General features: G+C 37.6%; 3 protein-coding genes across 4 annotated transcripts; all 3 read left to right on the top strand.

Annotated features, from left to right (window-relative positions):
* Positions 1-376: 376 nt before the first annotated feature.
* On the top strand, positions 377-3,684 carry LOC105168125 (uncharacterized). 2 transcript variants are annotated; one of them, XM_088883070.1, is made up of 2 exons: positions 377-2,372; positions 3,305-3,684. In XM_088883070.1, the coding sequence occupies exon 1, from the start codon at positions 643-645 to the stop codon at positions 2,338-2,340; it is 1,698 nt and encodes a 565-aa protein (XP_088739196.1). In that variant the 5' UTR covers positions 377-642; the 3' UTR covers positions 2,341-2,372; positions 3,305-3,684. The 2 variants fall into 2 exon arrangements, with proteins under 2 accessions (XP_088739196.1, XP_088739195.1); XM_088883069.1 differs by having other exon boundaries at positions 378-2,372; positions 3,302-3,684.
* A 4,453-nt stretch (positions 3,685-8,137) lies between these two features.
* On the top strand, positions 8,138-12,165 carry LOC105168124 (plant UBX domain-containing protein 4). The gene is made up of 4 exons (XM_011088072.3): positions 8,138-8,703; positions 10,569-10,851; positions 11,428-11,523; positions 11,624-12,165. The coding sequence occupies exons 1-4, from the start codon at positions 8,162-8,164 to the stop codon at positions 12,002-12,004; spliced, it is 1,302 nt and encodes a 433-aa protein (XP_011086374.1). The 5' UTR covers positions 8,138-8,161; the 3' UTR covers positions 12,005-12,165.
* A 4,443-nt stretch (positions 12,166-16,608) lies between these two features.
* LOC105168617 (uncharacterized) lies at positions 16,609-17,403 on the top strand. The gene has a single exon (XM_011088752.1). The coding sequence runs from the start codon at positions 16,609-16,611 to the stop codon at positions 17,401-17,403; it is 795 nt and encodes a 264-aa protein (XP_011087054.1).
* The last annotated feature ends 5,903 nt before the right edge of the window (positions 17,404-23,306 follow it).

The following is a 23,306-nucleotide window of genomic DNA, read 5'->3' as shown; positions in this document are numbered from 1 at the left end:
ATATAATTTATTTAAATTATATTTATATAATTTATTTATTTTTTAATAAAAAAATAATTAACCCCCCAAATATTGGTGTTTAATATTTATTTATTTTTATGTTTAATATATTATGGTTAACTTCATATCTATTGTTTATAAAATTTATTGAAATTAAAATTTTAATTTTTACCTCTTTTTAATATACTAAATGGTTAAGAAAATATATTAAAGTATTTTAAAATTAAAATTTAATAATGTTTTTTAGAAAAAGGTGAAGTGAAGAGAGGGTTTGGACAGCGTCTAAATGAAATGAAGTTGATTGGCGTCAGAGGGTTGGAGCAGCCTCTATATAGAGGCATACAAGTGGGACAATGCTAATAGATTTGACAGGTTGGGCTGTGTGTGTCTCCTGAGTCAGTTGTCAGCACTCAGCAGCATCCCCCCACCCCCTCAAACCCTGCTGCTTCCTTCCTTTTTACCGCTCTACGCCATTTCCCCATCCATTCTCTTCTTTTCACACACCTCCCGATGGGCCCTTTCCTCCACCACTGTATTATTCCCATATGCATCTTCTGACCCTTAACCCCTCACGCCACTCCCTTCAATAATTCCTTTTACTCTCGTAAATTTCACAAAAGCAAGCCCATAAAGCGACAAAATATGCATTCCGCCGCCGACCCACCGCCGCCGGACACTCTTGAGGAGATAACCCAACTCCTCCACCACCTCCTACCCTCCACTCTTTCCATCACCTGCTTCGCCTCCAGATGGCAGGTGCTCCGCGCCAAGCTTGCTTCCCTGAAATCCATCCTCTCCGAAATCTCCGACTCACCCCACTGGTCGGAGAATGCTCTCCTCCTTCCGCTGCTGCCCGCCTTGCTCTCCACTGTCCGCCGCACCGAAACTCTCTGCCACCACTGCTGCGACGCTTCTTCCGTTAGGCGCGGCAAGCTTCTCATGCAGTCCGACCTCGACATGGCCGCCGGTTGGCTGTCGAAGCAGATTAACGAACTCGAGCTCCTCCTCCGCTCCGGCGTACTCCACCAGTCAACCGCCATTGTTCTCTCTCGCCCCGCGGCGAGTTCCTCGAAGGAGGAACTCGCGTTTTTCATCAAAGACCTCTTTACTAGGCTCCAGATCGGCGGGCTGGAGTTTAAACGGAAGGCGTTGGACTCGTTAATCCAGCTTCTGTCGGAGGATGATAAGTCCGCCGCTGTTGTCGCGAAACAAGGGAATATCGGCTGTTTGATTTCCTTGCTCGATCTGAATGGTCATGATTCCATTAGAGAACTGGCGGTTCTAGCAGTATCATTGCTCGTCTCGGCCGGTGATTTCCCGCGGAAATGCGTGTTTGAGGAGGGGGCTTTGGGCCCTTTATTGAGAATCATCGAATGCGGTTCAATGCCGATGAAGGAAAAAGCCGCCATGGCTGTGGAGTTCATCACTGATGATCCTGATAATTCTTGGGCTATTTCTGCTTATGGGGGTGTTCCCATTCTAATGGAATTGTGTAAATCTGGTTCGCTGACGGCGCAATCCTACGCCGTTGGGGCGCTAAGAAATGTTTCTGTTGTTGGAGAAATTCGAAATGTTTTAGCAGAAGAAGGGGCGATTCCTGTTCTAATCCAACTGCTTGTTTCCGGGACTCCATCTGCGCAAGGTAAAGCAGCCAATTGTGTATCAATTCTTGCTTCTACAAGTGAGTATCTTCGGGATTTACTGTTACAGGAAAAGGGCTTGCAGAGATTGTTGCATCTGTTTCATGAATGCTCGGCTCCTGATACGTTGGAACACGTATTGCGTGCAATTTATTCGTTATCTGCCTCAGACACGAGCTACAGGATTTTATCTGGATCGACTGTGTTTGTAGTACAAATTGCTGAGCTTATAAAGCATGGGAATGTGATGTTACAGCACATTTCTGCTTCATTGATTGCTAATTTAGCGATTAGTGATGGTAATAAGAGGGCTGTTGGTGGATGTATGAGTTCTTTGGTGAAGCTAATGGAGTCTATGAAGCCAGACGGAATGCAGGAGGTTGCGGCGAAAGCCTTGTTGTCGTTGTTGTCGGTGAAATCGAATAGGAAAGAGTTTGTGAGGGATGAAAAGAGCTTGATGAGGCTGGTGCAAATGTTGGATCCTAAAAATGAGGCTGTTTCCAAGAAGTTCCCAGTTGCGGCAGTGGCGGCAGTCATGGCTGGAGGGAGCCAGGGCTGTCGAAAGAAGCTTGTGGCGGCAGGTGCTTACGGGCATTTGCAGAGATTGGCAGAAACAGATGTGGCCGGAGCTAAAAAGGCTTTGCAGAGACTCTCTGCAAATAGGATAGCAAGTATACTGACCAGGACGTGGCGGGAATAATCAAGAAACTAACCCACTCCCGCCAATGAAAGGTAATGCTTCTTAAAGTGAAATCAAATGTGAAAACTATTAATTCATACTTCCATGCTTAAATGTTGAAATATGCTTGCTTTGTTGAGTTGTAAAAGTAATCTGATGGTAAGAAGCCTAATATTTTGAGCATTTGTAACTTTGGATTAGAACAGTTGACATTCCTTTGGGGTGCTACATGGTGATTTACCACAGTGGAACAACCATCTGGAGAATAGGTAGATGAGATATCAATTCTCCAAGTATTTAGTGGTCCAACCTCGAAAATCATGATCTGGAGGAAATCAAGAATTGGAAAAAATCATAATGAAGAAAACAAGCCCGTGAGCTGATTCTCATGTCAAAAGTAATCTGACTACCAGACTTGTGTTTTCATATTAGATGCACCCCCTGTTATCCATTTATTGAACCAATGTTCCACGTTGTGGAGTTAGGACTTAGAACTGAAATTCATTAAAAGAACTCGGTGTTCTTTTTGTTGCATCGTTGCTCACATTTCCTGGAAATAAATGGTGGTTTGTCATATGGACCTTAATTTGCAGACATAAGTCAACTCATATAGCAAAAGAAATAGTTGGTCTTAATCAACAACGAATGCTTCTCACATGGTAATTGTACGGCAGTCAGCCTAGAAGTGTGATCTTTAGTAATAATACCGGTAAACCATTATATTTATGTCATGCGAGGGCCAGTAACAATCAACGTTTTCCAACTGTTTGAATTGATTTTGCTGATTGTTGCTGTGAATGAACATAATGGAGATGTCTTCTTGGTGGGTATAATGTGTTTCATTGCCAGACAAACTGGACCAAGAGTGTTTTGCATCACTTTCTTTCTCATAATTCATTCTATAATTACATGGCCATCTTCTAACATTCTCATCAGTGTATTTCTTCACCTGTCCCGACCCCCATTTTTCCTTTTTGTGCAGAAGATTGACCGGATCTTGGCTAACCATCCACAAGAAGCCCACTCCCACAAACAAACAGACTGAACTCTCGGCATACTGCACAAGTTAGCTGATGGTAGTAGTATACTGTATTATATGGGAATCGAAGATTAAACGAGGAAAAAAAAGGGTTGTTTCTAATCTATTCAACAGCGGCATGGATGCGATTTTTAGCGAGTATCCTTGTTTCGAATTTTTTTTTCTAAAATATTTAATTTATTTGATATGTTTGAGTGAAACAGAGTGCTGTTTTCAATGGTTTTCACCTCTGTAATTCCTTTTTGTAACCTTGTTTATTGATGTACATTTGTGTATTGCACCTTAATACCTGTGATTGCCAAGCTATAGCTTTGTATATTGTTTCTTCTTGTGTTCTTGTTTTATGTTAACTGTTTCCGCTTGATACTCTGTATACACTTATCTTCTCTTCTTTTATTTATTGCTCCCTCTGTCTCTCAATAATTGCCTTTTGCTACACCATGGAGTTAACTTATTTTATTCAATACTAAAATTTTCAAAACTTGACATTTATGTGGCGTTTGCAACAGCTTCTATTTTTGGAATAAATTACAAAGAAAATGGTATTTTTTTTATTTGAAGTGATGAGCTATTATTAATTGAAATAATTTAATTATAATTATTTACATCAAATATCAATATCTAATGAAGATAATTACTGTAGTCATCCTGATCTATAATATCATATCAAAGAAAAATAATTATTAAGATTATTGTATAAGAAAAACAATTGATTAGAAAAAAGGTCGGGCAAATTGTAATTTATCTACCTGTGATACAAAGGCAATTAACCTTCTTGTGAAAAATAAAATAGTAATTTACGTCCCTCAATGTTTAAAAAAGGTGCAAAATACCTCTCTTCAAGCTAGTGATGTTGCGCACGCGTGGATTTTTTTTAATTATTTTATTTTTATTTTATAATTGTTGGATCTATATAATATAAATCAACAATCCAGATCTAATATATTATTTATTCATAAAATATAAAAAATACAAATAATTAAAAAAGAAAAGAAAATCAAATAAAAAATCGATGTCTTCCTCACACAAACCCCCGCCTCTGCCAGCCACCACCTCTCCCCTCTGCCACCGCCACCAGCGCCCCGCCTCTGCCTCTCCCTCTCCCTCGCCCCCGCCTTCTCCTCCACCTCCATCTCCCAGCCTCCCCAGTCCTACCTACTATATTTTTTTTTAATTTTTAAATATTGTTATATATATATATATCTATACATGTGTATGTATATTATTTTTTTAATTTTTTAAAATTTATTTTTGTAACTTGAATAAATTTGAGCCAATGATCTAATTCAAATGGATATAAGCTATTGATTTGTATATCAAATATACACCGTTGATCTAACTCAGAAAAGATATAAACTATCGATTTGTTTATTAGATCTAGACTATTGATATATATATATATATATATATATATAACAAGATCTAACGATTTATAATTAAGTGTATAATAGTCATTTTATAGCTAAAAATGAAATAAAATCGCACCCCATGCGCGTGGCGTACACTGCCTACGTGAAGGGGGTATTTTGCACCTTTTCTTAAAATTTATGAGGATAAATTGCTATTTTATTTTTCACGTAGGGCTTAATTGCCTATTTTCTAATTTACCTAAAAATAGTCAAATGGGAATAAAGAAATACTATACGTTAATTTTTTGGAGAATATATATATATAGGACACGTGAGTTTTTTTTTTTTTTTTTTTTTTGGATACAGGCATTTGAGCTTTTTGATTATATATATTTATTAAAAGAAATCTGCAAAAAGGAATTGGAATATGTAAAAGGAAGGTGGGGATTTCTGACTAACGAGGAGAGGAAGCACCGGCGCAGGTGTAGGGGGAAAGGTATTTACACCCACATTAAGTTGTAATAGATTAATGATAGATAAAATATGGGATGAGATTAATTGTCATAAAATCAGGTCTTTTTTTTTATTATTTTTTAATAAAAAATAAATCAATATATTAAGAAAGCAGGTCATTTCAAATTGAGGTTATTTTGGATTAAATATTTTCATATCTAGGGATAAATATGTAAAATCACATACAATTCTTCTCAAGTGGGCCCGATGGGATAATAAATTCAATCAAATTTGGTGGGATTTAAATCGTCTTTTTGTCATTATCTACTGCAGGCTCGTGTGATATCACTCAGGCCGACCGAAATACAAGTAAATAAGGAATTAATTGGACTGGATATCTTGAGATGTTCAGCCCAATCTCCATAAGTAAACTAGGCTTTGGTAGATTCTAGCGACTCACTTGGCCTAATTATTTTAAAAGTGACATGAATAACTAAAGGCCGTCAATCCAACAACTAAAATTAACGGTTACATCATTGGATTGGATCGGACCAAGTTGACGCACTTCAACCCTAATAAGAATGCGCGAATCTTGGAGTTTCTGGACCGTTCACGACTTTCTATATGATATTTTTTTAATTTTTCAAATCGAAGAGGTGGAGCACATATTTACATAGACGACGCTTACTTGGATAGCTGATGCATTTTTATTTTTTATATATAAATTTATAATGTCCCTAATGTAAAATTTTTAATGATTAGATGGAAATATACATTATTTACTGAATTATTTTATTATTCTATTTTTTTAATATACATATATTTCTATAATAAATAACTTCACCTAATGTGTTGTTCCAATATTACAAGTTCTTCATATTGTTTTATTTTATTCAGTATACCTTTCTTAATAATGAATTTTACAATTAAAATGTAATTTGATATAGATTCAAATTTAAGAATAAATAAAGAAAATGTGAAATATATATATATATATATATATATATATATGGAAAGAGAGATTAAGAGAGATCTATATATATGAGTGGAGCTTAAAATTCTTAAATTAATTAGAGATTCCAGAAAATTTAGTATTTTATTTTCTTGTATTTTTTGTATTGTAAATTTAAGTTTAATTTCAGTCCAAGTCTCTAAAATCATGATACATATTTAAATCTTTTAAAATTTTCATAAATAGGATTATTTAAACATTAAATATTGGATGAAAAAAATTTATATGAATTTTTTAACTACATTGTATTTAGTTTACCCTCCACGTAAGTCTTTTTAATATATTTATTTTATTACAATTAAATGAGTTCTTATACTATATTTTTATGTATAAGTATTCTAAAAATTATAACAAATCAAAAAATATATATTTAGGGGCCGAATTTGTGGCGGGTCCACTCCAGAATCCGCCCTGCCCTGAATCTAATCGGGTTAGAAAAATTTGGCCCAGAACCCGCTCCCAACTTATCTGTGGTGGATCCAAACCAGCCTCGTCCGAAATAAAAGCCCAGCTTACTCGAACTCATTGTCATTCCTATTTAAAATTATGAAGTTTGAGTTAATAATACCTTACGAAATGAAACATTGATTGTGTTGCCTGCTGCATATTGTGTTGACTTGAACTTGAATTTCGGGTATTTTTTGGTGGAATTGAAGTTTTGATCTTCCTCCAAGGTGGATTTGTGCATTGAAAATGTTAATTAGGGGGTCTTTTGACTTGTTCTGGAATCAAAGATTAGATTTGGATTATTTCCACAGCGAACGTCTTGATTTTTGTCTTTAACATCATGGATCTTCCTTGATTTACAGAGAGTATTTTTGGCACTTATTGAATGCTCTTTTTCTCGTGTCTTCACTTGTATATTTATGTCTTGTTTTTTTATTTGGCATGACAATTATGTCTTGCTTTGCATCTTGAGTTGTGTGTCTTCACTTGTTTTTCCGCTTGCATCTTGAATTGTTTCCTGCGTGGTGTCTTCAAATGAATAAACACTCCTATTTATAATTGTAAGGTGGAAGATTTTGTCATATTTACTTAATGATGTGGTCTGATTTAATTAGGGCCTTCACAATTTGTTCGACATTTGTTTTCTTAATCATAAGATTGATCCAGAATTATCAAATAATTGGTATTTGCTTCATTTGTTAGCAAGACAAGATTTAAACTGGTTAAGTACTTCAATTACAATATATAATAATATTTGATTTTATTCATCAATTAATATTTTTTTATAAATAATGTAAAATTGATATATATATATATATATCAGTTAATGATTTTGCTTTTTTTTGAGTGGGTTAATGATGTTGTTCAACATACCACCCTGTTGACGATAAATTTAAATGACATGTAATCTCGTTTAAATTTAAGATTGGAAAATAAATTAAATTATTTGATTTTCTATTAAAATTGATAAATAAAAAGTTGGTTTGAACTCGACTACTCAAATCAAACTTGAATAATGTTTTTCTTGTTGGATAGACTTTCGAGCTTCTCTTGATTAGTGTAAAAACAATAAAATATATTAAAAAATATTAAATTATATGGGCTCGACTCATATTTGATCCAACTAAAATTTATTTAAATTTGATTCAATTTATAAACAAATCGAATTAAAATATAGTTTTTATGATATAATAATAATTCATATATATTTAAGGGATAATTACATTCTCATTCTCTAAAATTTGGTGTAATTACCTAAATTTCGTATCCTGAGTTGATATTAACAAATAAGTTCATCCGTTAATCAAAATGGATAGATTTATTTAGTAGATGAAAGCAAATCTCAATAGTGCTATATGTAATTTTTCAAATTATAGAAAATTGTAATTACAATAAATTGTATAAGGGGAGTGTAATTATCCCTCAATTTAAATAATTGTATGTTTGGCTGAATTCAAATAATTTAAACCCTAGTTTAAATCCCTAATTTTCAAGGACATATAGGAGCAAGAATAATTGGCATAGGCTATATTGAACATATATATGTGGCACAAACCTCTGATATTCCCAAGCAAAGAATCAAAGCAAATGGAGAACCCTTCGTCGGAGTTGGCAGAGGAAGCGAGCTTGAACAGCCACCCCCAGATTGCGCTCATCAACACCTTCTGTGAAATCACCGCCGCCGCTTCCAAATCCGAAGCCCTCTTCTTTTTGGAGTCCCACAATTTCGATCTCGACGCCGCCGTCTCCACTTTCCTTGACGATGCCAATCCGGTTGCAGCGGCTAATCCGGGGTCACCGGCCGCGCAGTCTCAGTCTCATTACTCGCCTTCTGATTCGCTGTCTCCTTCTACTTCTCCTTCTCGCTCCCGATCCCCCTCTCCGCCGCCTGCTTCCCGCTCTTACAATCTTCGGTCCTCTGCTAAACCTAGCGCAGGGGCCTCCGGTTCTGGTGGGCGGAAAGGCGGAAGTGGAGGTGGTGGTGTTAGGACTTTGTCGGATCTGAATAGGAATACTAAGGATGAGGATTCTGGTAGTGATCCTGATTTTGATCCTCAGGAGTACTACACCGGCGGGGAAAAGAGGTAAATTTCTACTCTTTTTCTTTAGAAAAAGTCTTGCTAGGTTCAAGATCAAACTTGACGATTCGCAATCGTTAAAAATCAGTCAAAGGAGTTTGATTTTTTCTTGATATTCTATGAACCCTTATTGACCTTGAGTTTGGTTTTGAAGAGACTAAGTTTTCTCTGAGAGCAAGTGTTTGCTTTGAGAATAGCGCTTAGGCGAACTAGTACAAGCATGAAGAAGGTTTTAGAGCTTATTGTCTAGACATTCCTTTTTAGTGAATGGAATAATTACCTAGTTGTGTCATCTGTGCCAAGAGAGAAGATTTTGTGTAATTATGCAGTGGTTACGGGGAGAATGTGTTCTTGAGGGGCAGTGTTAGGTACCGCATTGATCTGATTGATGCGGTCTTGAAGAAGCAAGCTCATTTCAATTTTTGCTTTGTGATACTGTTTAGAACCAATTAGGATTCAGTTGTATTCTATGTCTGTGAGTTTGACTTTGCCCATGATGTTGGAATGCTTGTTTATGATGAATAATGAGAAAGATCAGAGAAGACAATGACTTCAGCGATTTGAAGTAGCTAGGCTGTTGAAGTTCATAATTTGCTGCGTGCATAGTAGTTCTGTAGCTGTTTGCTTAATGAGCTTTCTGGAGTGAAGTTTTGGTTGAACCTTGATTTAATTTGGTTATATGGGAAAATCTAAACAGCTTGAGCTGTTTGGTGATCTGGAAACCCGCAAAAAGTGAAGAGTTAAGCAAAGTACCGAACTGGCCAATCAAGAATCACTTTCATATCCCTTTGAGGATCAAAATGTAGTATGGATTGCTACCTGCAATTATGAGAATGCTTTGGAGCTTTCTGGGAACTCCATTTGAGATATCTATTTAAATTCATGAATGTATAGGCTCTGATGGACTCCAAGAGCTATATTTTAAAGCTTGAATAGATTTAAGTAAAGAGACATTTATTTAGAGACCAAACATGTTTCTGTAGTGGAAACAGATATAAGATGGGACATTTAAATTGCATCAGACTCTGCAAGAGGAAATTCCTAATGTTTCAGTGACCACTAAAGCTTTAGAATGGGCGATTGAAAAATCTCAATGTACAAATTTTCCAATCTCTTCAGCTGTTTTATTTTGGGTTGCATAGTTGCTAAAGTGCATGGGGCGTCATGGCTCAGATGTGCTCTGGAGCTATGGTGCAGGGCGTGGTGCGTGCCTTTTTGAAGCATGACACAGATTTGTAGAAATAATTTATATGTTTATACTGTTAGTATTTTTACCAAATAGCAGGTTCACCATTGGGGATTTAATTTCTTAGCCAAAATTTTCAAGTATAAGCAAATTATAGTCGGATGTTTAGCATGAAAACTAAAAAAATTATTTATTAGCAAATTATCTTATATTATAAGAACATTGAGTCACAAGATTAGTAATAACAATGAAATACATCATAATAAAGTAACAAAAATTTACCGATATTTCAAGGGAAAAAACAGAGGAAGTCGTCACTGCAGGAGAGAGGAACTGGCGCTGGTTAGGGTTTTCTATTCACTTTTGGTTTTTTATTTAGAATAGAAGCCCAGCCCAACCTTTTATGGCTGGGCTCCAGCCAGGTGCCTCTGGTGCCCTAGAAAATGCGCTCTGGCCGTATGGCATGATGCGCCATGTGCAAGCCCAGCACCCGATGCTGGAAAATGGCGCTGGGGTCTTGCCGCAAAGAACACCATTATAATTATGTTTAGTTGGATGATGTGTATCCCGAGTTACTGTATAACACTTGTCCAATTGGTTCTGTGTTAATTAGTAGTGTATGTATTGAAGTTATTGTGTGAGTAAATTACTTGTATTTAGCCCATGCTAATCTATGTTATTATAGTGGGATGCTTGTTCGAGATCCATCAAAACCAAATAACGTGGATGCAATATTTAATCAAGCAAGACAATCAGGAGCTGTAGAAGCATCTGCTGAACATCTTTTACCTTCATCAAGCTCAAGAAGCTTTGCTGGCACTGCAAGGCTACTTTCTGGTGAAGTGTCCTCTACCCCTCAGCAGCCTGAAGTTGTCAATCACAATATTACTTTTTGGAGAAATGGCTTTACGGTAGATGATGGACCTTTAAGGAGGCTGGATGATCCAGAAAATGCATCTTTCCTGGAGGTATCTTCTTTCATCTTTCTGTTCATTTTTCTCGTGGAAATTTAGAGATACTATGTAAGCCAACTTATGATGACTAAGTAACAGAGAAAGGCTGATGGAGAATTGGGTTATTGTTCTGCGTGCTTTATGTGGAGTATATCAATGTGAGAGTGGAGGGAGAATTGGGTCACTGGTTTAGCATGAGATGAAGGCTCCAAGTACAACGAAATTAACATGATAACACTTTTGCAGCTCCAAAGGAAATTCAATATATATTTTTCTTCCATCAGCATTGCCTCTATATCCAGCTTAATGTTTGAAATCTGATTTATTGCCGGTGATTCCCATTCATCAAAATATCTTTAATACCAGTAGGTGCAGAGTCATGCTATCCTATTTGAGATATCGTGTGGTGGAGAGGTTATGCTAATCTCAGGGTCCAGTGTCCACCTATTCTCCCAGAGTTAAACTTAGAAGTTCTTTTATACACATACTTGGATGACTTTGGTCGAAATTTCTCTAGCTGTTACTATTTGATGGTTTTTGGTTAAAAACTTGCCTAATGAAACGTCATTCCCAAAATACACTTCAACACAGAGTATCAGGAAGTCCGAGTGCCCAGAGGAACTTGCACCAGCAAATAAGAGCACTGCGGTTCATGTTAATCTTATGAGAAAGGATGAAGAATACAAGGTTTGCCATCGGTTCTCATACAATTTAGTATCTGCATTGCTTCTGCAGCCACTGCTTCTCAATATTGTTTCCGTTTCCTTGTTTTTCTTTTTAAATGAAGGAACCAGAGAGATCCCGTCGTCCCTTTCAAGGTCTTGGAAGAACTCTTGGTAGCACCAGCGATGTAACACCTGTGGAGCCCAATACTGTCCCAACTGTCCTAACTGCTGCTCCCGCACCTTCTGTGGGTCTAGTTGTTGATCAGAAGAAACCTTGTACATCAATTCAGCTGAGGTTGGCAGATGGTACTCGCATGGTTTCACGCTTCAACAACTATCATACAATCAGAGATATCCGAGGCTTTATCGATGCATCTAGGCCTGATGGACCAAGAACGTATCAACTGCAAACTATGGGGTTCCCGCCCAAACAGCTCACTGATCTTGACCAGACGATAGACGAAGCTGGAATAGCCAATTCAGTTGTGATCCAGAAACTATAGCAACAAATATAGCAGAGCTAATTTATCAGTCATCAGGTTGCAGTGGCCATGTCTCAACACTGATGTCTTAAATTTATTGAAGACAATTGCATGTATCTCTATGGACTTTGCTATTTATTGTTCAGAATTTGAAGAGTTCAGATTCCATTTATGCATCAGAATCTGTGTCCCTTTGCTTGTGGTGTTGCTTCTTTTAGACTGGTGAATGGTACTGAAAAGGGTAGATTAAGATGCATTGACCTTTTACTGTAAGGGTAGATCTTTAAGGTGATGGAACCTCAATTTCAATTCCATTAGGCAAATTGAATGAGGTGTTGATAAACCATTATTATTATATTCATTGCTTTCCCAGCAAGTTGAAGAAGGAGGTGCGATGGACTTAAATAACAAAGTTTTATGCTATTTATTACTCACCATTTTAGCCAAAAAGTTTGTATGTATTGCTCATACTTTGAAAATATAGAAAAATTTATACACCAAAAATTTTCATATTATCGCGTTCGGTCGAGAATGTGTTTGTTTTCTTCAGTTTTCTGCAAATGACAGGCCAAAAGCATCTGACAATGACTGCAAAATTATCATTATGTTTGGATTAATGTTTTGAATGTTTTTGTTTTGGTGTTATGGAGATAGAGAGAGAAAAATAGAGATAAGTAAGTATGTGTTTTGAAATAGATAGTATGTTTGGATTTGTATTTTGATATAATATAAAATAGTGTAAAATAAGTGGTGTAGGTTTGATGTTGAGATATGGGAGACAGGAGTTACTGTTTATTGTCAAATCATGTCTTTGAATATATATATATATATATTTAGTAATATATATGTGTATGTTTATAGTATTTTGTTTGTTAGTGAAATATGATATAAATATATTTATGTTAAGAAAAGAATAAAAAATAATAATAAAAAAATAATAAAAAATAAATAAATTACAATTGCACACCTAGTGGAGGTGTGCAAAATACAAAAACAAACAAGGTTTTCGCTATGTTTGTTTTCATTTCCAACTTATTTTCGAGACAAGTCAAAACATACCCAATGTTTGCCATCATTCAAAAACACCTTATTTAGGTGTTTTAAACTGTTTTAGCACAAATACATACATATATATATACACACACATATATACATATATATAAAAAAGGCATGATATGACAATGAAATAGTAATTTTTGTCTCCCAAGACACAACATTAAACATATAATACTTATTTTAAATAATCTCTAAAAATAAATCCAAACATACATATTATTTCTAACACACACTTATTTATCTTTGTTTTTCTCTCTCTATCTCCATAAAACACAACAAAACACTCAAAAAATAAATCCAAACATTATGTTTGTGTTTTGGCCTATCTTAAAACACAACACCAAACATAGCGATAATATTTTTGGTTTAATTAGATAGGATCATTTTCACTTTTGTCAAAAATAAGTATACAATTATTGTTATAAAACTTAATTTATTAAAATTAACTCCTAAATAAAGTTTAGTAAAATTATTTTTCTAATAATAATTTTATATTCTATAATCTATATTTCTTTAAGTTTTTAAAAATTAAGAAAAGAATTTAAAACTTTGAAACTTAAAAATAATTAAAAGAAGTTGTTAATTTTTATTTTAAATACTTATAATGATAATTTAATTTTAAATATTATTTACAATAAATGATATAAGTTATTGAAATACATTTAGATTAAACAATAATTTAAATTGATTAATAATATATAATTGTTATAATTTATCAAAATTTATATTCATATACATATTTTAATTTGGAAAATGAACTTTAGTATATTTTTTTAATTTAACTTTTCAGTTTAAATTAATTAAAATAAAAAAATCTAATATACTTTTTTTGTATTCTGATATTTATATAAATATATTTAAGAAAATAATAATTTTTTTAGGAGGGCGAAAAATTAAAAGAAAAACCCACAAAAAATAAACTCAAAATAAAAGAAATAAAAGTGGGTGATTCTATAAGATCAAAAAAAGTATTTTAGTTAAGTTGAATAAAAAAAAAAACTACTATTTATTGTCAAAATATATTTATTCTATATTATATTTATATATATAAGTGTATATATATCTATTATATATAGAAAGTTCAAAAATAAAAAAAAACACACACACACAAGCAGGGTGTGAAAACAAAGAGGCAAACATTAGATGTGTTTTATCTTGTTTCGTAGATTGTCCAAAAATGAAACCCCAAACATAGTGATGAGGTTTTTAACCTTTTCAGAAAAATATAGAGGGGTAAAATGAAATTTTGTTATTTATTGGTCAAGTCAACAGTCGTTGGCTAACGGCACGTGACCAAACACATATCTTTGCGATTATCAGTTAATGACAAAGGACCAAAAGTGTCAAAGTTTTACATAGTGTTTTGTTTTGTTTTGTTTTAGAGAGATATAGAGATAAATAAGTGTATGTTAGAGGTAGAGAATATGTTTGGATTTGTTTCTAAAGATAATTTAAAAAAGTTTAAAATAAGTGATGTAGGTTTGATGTTAGGATTTGGGAACAAAAGTCACTGTTCGTTATCAAATCATGTCTCTTTTATATATATTTATATTAAGTGTTTGTATATGTTTAGTATTTTATTTGTGAGTGGAATATATTACATAGTATTTATGTTAATTAATTTTGTTTTCTTATTTTTTAATTTAAATAATAATTTTAAAATTATTAAATAATTAAATACACCATAGTAATGTACTAAAAATACTTTTATTAGACGTTATATTCGGAGTGATAAATTTTATCCGATAATTCAAATAATAAAATATTTTACTTAATTATGTAGTATTGGTGTATTCTTATGTACTTTTAGAATTTCTCAATTATTTCACTCAAGTAGAAAATTTTTGAGTACGAAATATTTAAATAGTTCGATTTAAAAGTTAAATACAAAACAAATGAAAAATTTGATATGTAAATGAAGCCCTCCAATATGTCCTCCATTTTTATTAATTTTCAAAATCCAGTATTAATTAATTAAAAAATATAATTATATAATACGATGTGTCTTATAAATAGCACTAAATTGATAGAGAGTTGTGCAATTAAAATTTAATATCTTAACACATCAAACACACAATAATTTAACACGCAAATCAAACTATCACAATAAAGAAGAGAATTTTTAAGTTAGTTCACATAAAAAGAATTTTTATTCGAGTTTGTTAAAATATCACTGAAATTTGATCCAAAGTGGTTTCAATTTCCCGTAACAGTTATTTGATACCAAATGCCATGAAATAATTGTCCTAATAAATTGCAAGAAAACTGTGAAAATCTGAAGAACAAAATACAAAATCCCACAAAAATAAAAAAGTTGCCAAAAGATAAGGATGGTTGTGTTTTCCATGAGGAGGCACTCACATTGGTGGTGGTCCGCTGCTTGAAGGAGGATTGACAGCGAAAAAACGGGGGTGCAAAGGGGCATAATCGCAAAACAACGCGGGGCCGTGGACTTGCTGAAAATCAATGGGTGAGGGTCCGTTGGACTCACCACAATGGTGGTGGTTAGGCGGCAGCGAATCGAGGCAGAGGAGCACTTCGGGCCATGCTGAAAATGCAATCTGATGATGGTAATTCTGGAAAAGACCAATATATCCTCCGGGCGAGGGTAAAAGTGTCTACATACTCTGAAGGTATTTGACCAAGAGTCAATCCCTTGAGGTTACATATTTAGAGCATACTTGATGCCTATAAACGGGGGCACTCAACACCATTTACGGGGGTGGACAGTGAACATGGGGACGTGAATAAACCTGCCAATATGGCGGGATAGCAGGGAAATAAAAGGGAAAAATCTGAAGGGAGAGGTAAGTTTTGAGTTGGTTTTTAACATTGAATGCTATCCTGAAAAGAGGGTTATCACTTTGATATGAGAACTGACTTGAGCGTCGGAGCATCTTCGCCGGGACACATCCCGGCTAAGTAATGTTCGTTTCTTGTTTGCAGAGTACTGTTGAGTATGCACGCAAGGCTGCTAACTAGATTGGGAAGGAGCTGAGAGTTTTCGAGCCGGATCATTTTGGCGCCGTCTGTGGGAACGTTAATTGACGGAAAGACGTTCCAAGGAGCATATGCCGGAAATGGAGACTCCGGCAGAGGATCGAGAACCAATTGTGCATTTGTCACGACGAGACATGGAAACTCCAGTGAATGATCGGGAATTAACGGTACATTTAACGCGGCGAGAATTGCAGCAGATGATGGAAGAGGCAGGAAGAAATGCCCTTGTAGCGTATGAAAGGAGAACAACTACTCCGCTTGAAAAAGAAGTAGCGGGAAAAAGGTTGTTCCAGGAAGGGGATGAAGGACGCGATCTCGAGGGAATGAGTAAACAAGGGGCGAATAAGAAAGGTCATCCTCCCTCTAAGGTTGGGTCAAGTAGCAGAGCTCTAAGTCGTCCAAGGGGACCAGCCATATCTTGAGCAGAGGTAGATAACGTCAGTAAACAGATAGCTTTGCTGGGAAAGCAAATTGATGAACTTAAAAAGAGAGGGGAGATAGTAGCACATAATCGGAACTCACCTTTCGCCAATCGGATACTTATCGAAACAGTAAATCCAAGTTTTAGGATGCCAGATCTCCCAAGATACGATGGAACACGGGATCCACAAGAACATATAGCCGCTTTCGACATGGTAATGAATTTATACGGGCAGGCAAGTTCCATAGTTGCTAAGTTATTTGTCACTACATTGACAGGGAAGGCTCAAGAATGGTTTATGAATTTGCCACCTGGCAGCATAGAGGCATACGAGCAATTGGTGCAGAAATTCGCGTTCCATTTTGCAAGCAAAAGAAAGCAAAAGAGATCGGCCACGCATTTATTTACTATCCGACAAGGGGAGAATGAAAGTTTGAAAAATTTTATGGGACGTTTTAATAACGAAACATTGGAGGTGCAGGATCTTAGGATAGACATGATGACTAGTATCCTTATCCATGAGTTGAAGAAAGGAGTTTTCGCATCGGCCTTAGCACGGGATCCGCCAATAGATACAGAGCAGTTGATGGCGATGGCGCAAAAATACATTGATGAAGAGGAGATGAACGCAATGAAGGATGAGGAATGGAGAGTTACATCAGAACGAGCGAGAGATGGAAGATTCATTAGAGATCGTGATATGCGACCTAAAAAGGAGAAAGAAAGGGAACCACCTTACCAGCCGAAATACAGTAAGTATACCCCTTTAAATATGACCAGGGCTAAAGCTCTCATGTTGGTGGAAAAAGATAATGTGTTGATATGGCCGAAGCACACAAGGATTACTCCAGCTAAAAGATATTCGAACAAATACTGTCGGTTCCACCGAGAAAGAGGACATGATACAGAGGAATGCTACCAATTGAAAGACGAGATAGAGTGACTGGTGCGACAAGGGTATTTCAGGAGACAGAACCCCCATAATTTTGAAGAAAGGAGACGGGATCGAAGAGGCAGGTCGAGAAGCAGGGATCGCAGGCCAAATTGGGCAGCTGAACGAGGGAACCAGACAGTGGCAGAGAACGTGCCTGTGAAAGGCATCATCCATACTATCGCAGGGGGATCAGAGGGATGGTCGAGAAGAGCTAGAAGGAGATTTGAGAGAGAGACTAGATTGGAACGACGTAAGCAGGGGGTGAATATGACGAGCAACCCCGAGATCGTGTTTGGAGATCAAGATGCAGGTACCAGGATCGTGACAGATAATGATCCAATGGTGATAAGAATGGACATAGCAAATTTCACAGTCCATAAGGTTTTGGTAGATAACGGGAGTTCGACAGATATAATTTTTAAAGAAGTATTGAATAAGATGGGGCTTGATAATATAAGGATGGAACCAACGAGTACTCCATTGGTTGGGTTCGGAGGAGGCGAGGTCGCATCACTCGGGACAGTGGATTTACCTGCATCCTTGGGAGAAGAGCCGAAGCGTAAAACGTTGATGGTAAAATTTTTAGTTGTTGATATGCCTTTTGCTTATAATGTTATCCTGGGGAGACCCGGGCTTAATTCTTTCAGGGCAGTAGTATCAACATATCACCTCAAAAATAAAGTTCCCTACTCAATCCGGAATAGGGGAGGTCGTGTGCGACCAAATTGAAGCTAAAAGGTGTTATAACTTATCTCTGGGAAAGAGTGAGAAAAATGAAAAGAGGAAACTTCATGGCGTAAAGAAAGAAGAGTGGCAGACATCGAAAGCCGGGAGGTTAGAACCCGTTGGCCATAAAGAGGTGGAGTCGATACAAGGAGATCCGACAAAGACCACCAAGATAGGGACCAGTTTAGGGCAGTTCGAGGGGATCATGATCACCTTCTTAAGAAGTAATGTTGATATGTTCGCATGGGATCCGTCAGATTTTCGGGGTATAAACCCGGAGGTGATAGTACACAGGCTAAATGTGGATCCTTCCATGCGACCTGTCCAACAGAAGAAGCGAACCTTCGGAGGAGAGAAGAATGCAATCATTGAGGGAGAGGTAAATAAATTGCTTAGAGTAGGTTATGTATCCGAGGTTCAATACACGGATTGGTTAGCTAATGTGGTGGTGGTACCGAAACCGGGTGGTAAATGGAGAATGTGTACAGATTTTACAGATCTCAATAAGGCGTGCCCAAAGGACCCGTACTCATTGCCGAGGATCGATGTCCTAGTGGACTCAATAGCTGGATATAAGATATTTTCCATGATGGACGCGTATCAGGGGTATCATCAAATTTATATGGCAACGGAAGATCGAATAAAGACCTCCTTTGTGACTGATCGTGGTATTTTTTGTTATAATGTTATGCCTTTTGGATTGAAAAATGCAGGGGCAACGTATCAAAGGTTGGTGAACAAGATGTTTGCTCAGCAAATCGGGAAAACCATGGAGGTGTATGTGGACGACATGCTGGTTAAAAGTCATAAACCGGATGAACATTTGGAGCATTTGAAGATAGCTTTTGCGATCATGAGAGAACATGGGATGAAACTCAATCCCAGCAAATGTACATTCGGTGTCGCTGGAGGCAAATTTTTAGGCTATATGGTCAGCGAAAGAGGAATAGAAGCAAACCCAGAGAAGATAGAGGCCATATTGAATCTGAAGTCACCCACATCCATCAAAGAGGTTCAGAAGTTAACAGGTAGAATTGCCTCTCTTAATCGCTTTATTTCTAGATCTGCAGATCGCAATTTACATTTCTTTAAAATATTAAGAAAAGTGAAAGGATTTGATTGGACCGAGGAATGCGAGCAAGCTTTTCAGGAGTTAAAAACTTATTTGAGGTCGCCGCCTCTTTTGGCAAATCCCAGAGAAGGGGATATATTATATCTTTATCTAGCTATTTCTGATGATGCTGTTAGCTCGGTATTGATAAAAGAAAAGGGAAAGATTCAGAACCCAGTGTACTATGTGAGTAAGATGTTGCAAGGAGCGGAAACCAGATATGCTGAGATCGAAAAATTGGCGTTGGCTGTGGTGGTGACAGCTAGGAAGCCAAGGCCATATTTTCAATCGCACCGAATAGTGGTAAGGACGAATCATCCCCTCAAAAACATTCTTACCCGGCCAGAGGCTTCAGGTAGAATGATAAAGTGGGCAGTTGAATTGGGGGAGTTCGACATCACTTATCAGAGTCGAACAGCAGAGAAAACTCAGATTTTGGCCGACTTCATGGTAGAGATATCTAGTGTTCCAAAGGATCTAGAAATATGGATGTTACACGTGGATGGATCCTCCAATGCGAACAATGGAGGAGCAGGGATACTGATCGAGGGACCAGGAGGTATGGAGATTGAGGTCGCTGTTCGACTATCTTTTTCTATTACAAATAATGAAGCCGAGTACGAAGCCTTACTCTTGGGTCTGGAACTAGCATTGGAAGCTGGAGCGCAGATCCTTGAGGTTTACACAGATTCGTAGTTAGTCGCTATGCAGATCGAGGGAATATATGAAACCAAAGAGAAGTCTATGACAGAGTATTTGAAGAGAGCAAAGGAATGGATGCAGAAATTCTCCAAATGCACTGTCCAACAAATTCCAAGGAGTGAGAATGAAAGAGCCGATGCCTTATCAAAGTTAGGGGCTACATTAGTAGGTATAAAGGACAGAAAAATCACAGTGATGGTAAAGGAACGATCAGCGATCTCAGAAGGGATAGAAACCAATGTGGTAACTTCAAGGTGTCTGTGGATAGAAGATATTGCAACATACCTTAGAGAGGGGATTTTACCTGCTGATGCTGGGCATGCTAGACGCATCAAGTTTAAAGCTCCAAGGTTTGCGTTAGTAGGGACTCAATTGTATAAAAGAACGGTAGAAGGACCTCTCCTCAAATGCTTAGATGACTCACAAGCCAGGTATGTTCTACAAGAAATTCATGAAGGAAGCTGTGAAAATCATTCGGGGGCTAGATCCTTAGCTCAGAAGGTAACCCGACAGGGGTATTTTTGGTCTACGTTGATGAAGGATTGCAAGGAGTTTGTACGAAGGTGTGAGAAATGCCAGAAATTTGCCTCACAGATTCACACGCATGCAGTGCCAATGACCCCTGTTTCAATTACATGTCCATTCGACCAGTGGGGTATAGACATAATGGGACCTTTCCCTCCAGCTCGAGCTCAAAAGAAGTTTGTCATAGTAGCGGTGGAATATTTTTCTAAATGGGTGGAGGCAGAAGCTGTCTCAAAAATCACGGAAAGAGAAACAATAAATTTTATATGGAAAAATATAGTCTGCAGGTTTGGAATACCTAGGGTGTTGATATCTGATAATGGGACACAATTCCAAGGAAGAAAGATAACTGCGTGGTTACAAGAGCTGAAGATACAGCAAAACTTTACGGCAGTACGGCACCCCCAATCGAACGGTCAAACGGAGGTCACGAACAGAACTATATTGCAGCACTTGAAGGCCAGGTTGAGTTCGAAGACAGAGTGGAGTGATGAACTCCCATGAGTATTATGGGCTTATAGAACGACTCCTCGAACTTCAACAGGTGAAACTCCCTTTTCTTTAGTTTATGGTTCTGAAGCTGTAATTCCTGCAAAAATAGGAGAAGAATCGCAAAGGATTGTAAGCTTCAACCCAGAGAGGAATGGAAGACAACGAGCATTCGACCTGGACATAGTGGAAGAGAAAAGAGATGCGGCGCGAGTAAGGATGTTGCACCATAAAAGTCTGATGCTGAGGGGTCACAATAAAAATTTAAAACCCAGATCGTTGCAGGTTGGGGACCTGGTATTAAGAAAGGTGGAGGTTTCGAAGCATGTGGGGAAGCTCGATCCCAACTGGGAAGGGCCTTTCAAAGTTGTTGAGATCATCGGGAAAGGGACATACAAGTTGCAAGATGTTCAAGGTAATGAAGTACCTCGACCGTGGAACATACAGAATCTTAAAAGATTCTATGTTTAGAATATCCTGAAATGGATGCCTGAGAAAGGCTATTTAACTAAAGGATGTTAGCTCTGAGTTAGAATAATCTGTGAAAGATTATGAACATATACTTTGTAAAAGACCGATATATCTTGTAACCTGTGAAAGGTTAGAATATGGCCTGGAAAAGGCTAAATAAAGTTCTTTTCTTTGTTTGTGAAATTCAAGAAATAGTTCTTCTATGATCTATACGAGTAAAACAAATTAAAAAGGTAGATTGAATCTGTGAAAGATCAAATTATCACGATCAAAGGAAGGGATGTTATATAAAATAACAGAAGATTCCAAGGGTCGAATTACATATTTTCTATCTCGCTTAACAGAACAGAAAATTCATCATTCTCAGTAATGGGGGAGTCATCTTCATCTGGTAGAGGTTGAAGGTTGGCATCGAGGCAAGGATTGAGGCGAGAAACATCAAAGCCCGGAGCAAAGCCGTGGAGAAGAGTCGCTTGAGACTTACATCGATCAAATCCTTGCATCAAATAGTCGGCTGCTTTAATTTCCATGGCAGTGTCAAAGGTGGATGTTTTCAGAAAATCCCGGACACCGCTAAGGCGAGCCTCACGAATTTGTTGCGTGAATTCTTCGGATTTGAGGAAGGACTCACGACCTTCAATGGCTCCCGCAATCTTTCCCGCCGCATGGCCAGCTTCAAAACCTCTCTTTTCCCCGATGGCAGCTGCTTTCTCTGCTTCGGAAGCCATTTGAGTCTCTAACTCTTTAATGCGGGCTTCCATCAACGACCTCGACCGCAGCCATTCTTCTTCTTTGGAGTGGAAGGTTGAAATTTGAGCTCTCAATTCTCGATTAGCGCGGTCAGCTCGGAGATGGTTTTGACGAAAACCAGCACATTTCAGAGTTAAGCCTCGAATAAAGTTCGCCGTCTAGCAATAAAACACAAGAGTTAAAGAAACGGTAGAGGATAGAGAAGGGAGCCAGAAAGAAAGATACCTGAACTAGGGAATGGGCACAGTGTTCTTCCATTCTGGTGAAGAGGGTATGTAAAAGAGCAGCTTGGTCGATGGGGAGGCAGCTCGCATCATACAATTCCCAAGAATCTTGACCTGATCGGGTTTTAAAGACAGAACTTCGAGGAGAGATCTGCCAATCCGGAACCCATTTTTCACCTTCCAATTGAGCTCGGGGATGGTCTGGACCACGTAGGTCTAACCGGGCAGTCCTCCAACACTCTGTGATACTCCGCAGCATGGTCATATCCCTTTCTTCCTCTAGCCTAATCTCTTCAGAGGGTAATCCCCCTTCGCCAGACTCAGACCGTGATCTGATCGAGTTGGGACGAAGGGGAGACTTACCACGGGATTTCCGTTTTCTCGAAGTTTCAGCAAGGTCCTCAACAGGCAAGAGGTGATCTTGCGACCTTACACTGATAGAAGGAATTACGGAGGCGGGCTGGCGAAAACCCCTTGATTGTGTCTCTTCGCTACCAACTTCGATAGGAGTGGACCCCGGGGCTGGCGGAACATCTGCGTCGGGGGTCGAAGAACCCACAGGGGTAGGATGAGAAGAGGTCTCCGGTGCAGTACTTCGAGCACGAGCACGAGCTTCGAATTGGGCTCGAAGTCGACGATTAAGGCGAGCTTGACTCACCATACTCACTGCAAATAGAAAAAGGGATCGGTTAGAGATAAAAAAGATTGGTATACCAGACAGAATAAAATCTGGGAAATTGTATCACCTAAGGAACCCTCTACCTGGAGGGGAGCAGGTGTTAAGTGAGCAAGCCAGAGGATTTCTTCTACTAAAAGCTTCTTCGGATTATACCGATAGGTGGTAATGCTGCTTATTTGATCCCCATCTAAGCCCTCACCTTCGATCACAGGGGTCGGTGTATCTACCTTCCAAT

The sequence above is a fragment of the Sesamum indicum genome, linkage group LG8 (genome assembly GCF_026168435.1).
Source record: "Sesamum indicum cultivar Baizhima isolate 11 linkage group LG8, ASM2616843v1, whole genome shotgun sequence".
NCBI classification, from domain to species: domain Eukaryota; kingdom Viridiplantae; phylum Streptophyta; class Magnoliopsida; order Lamiales; family Pedaliaceae; genus Sesamum; species Sesamum indicum.
This window is presented reverse-complemented; position numbering and strand designations above follow the sequence as displayed.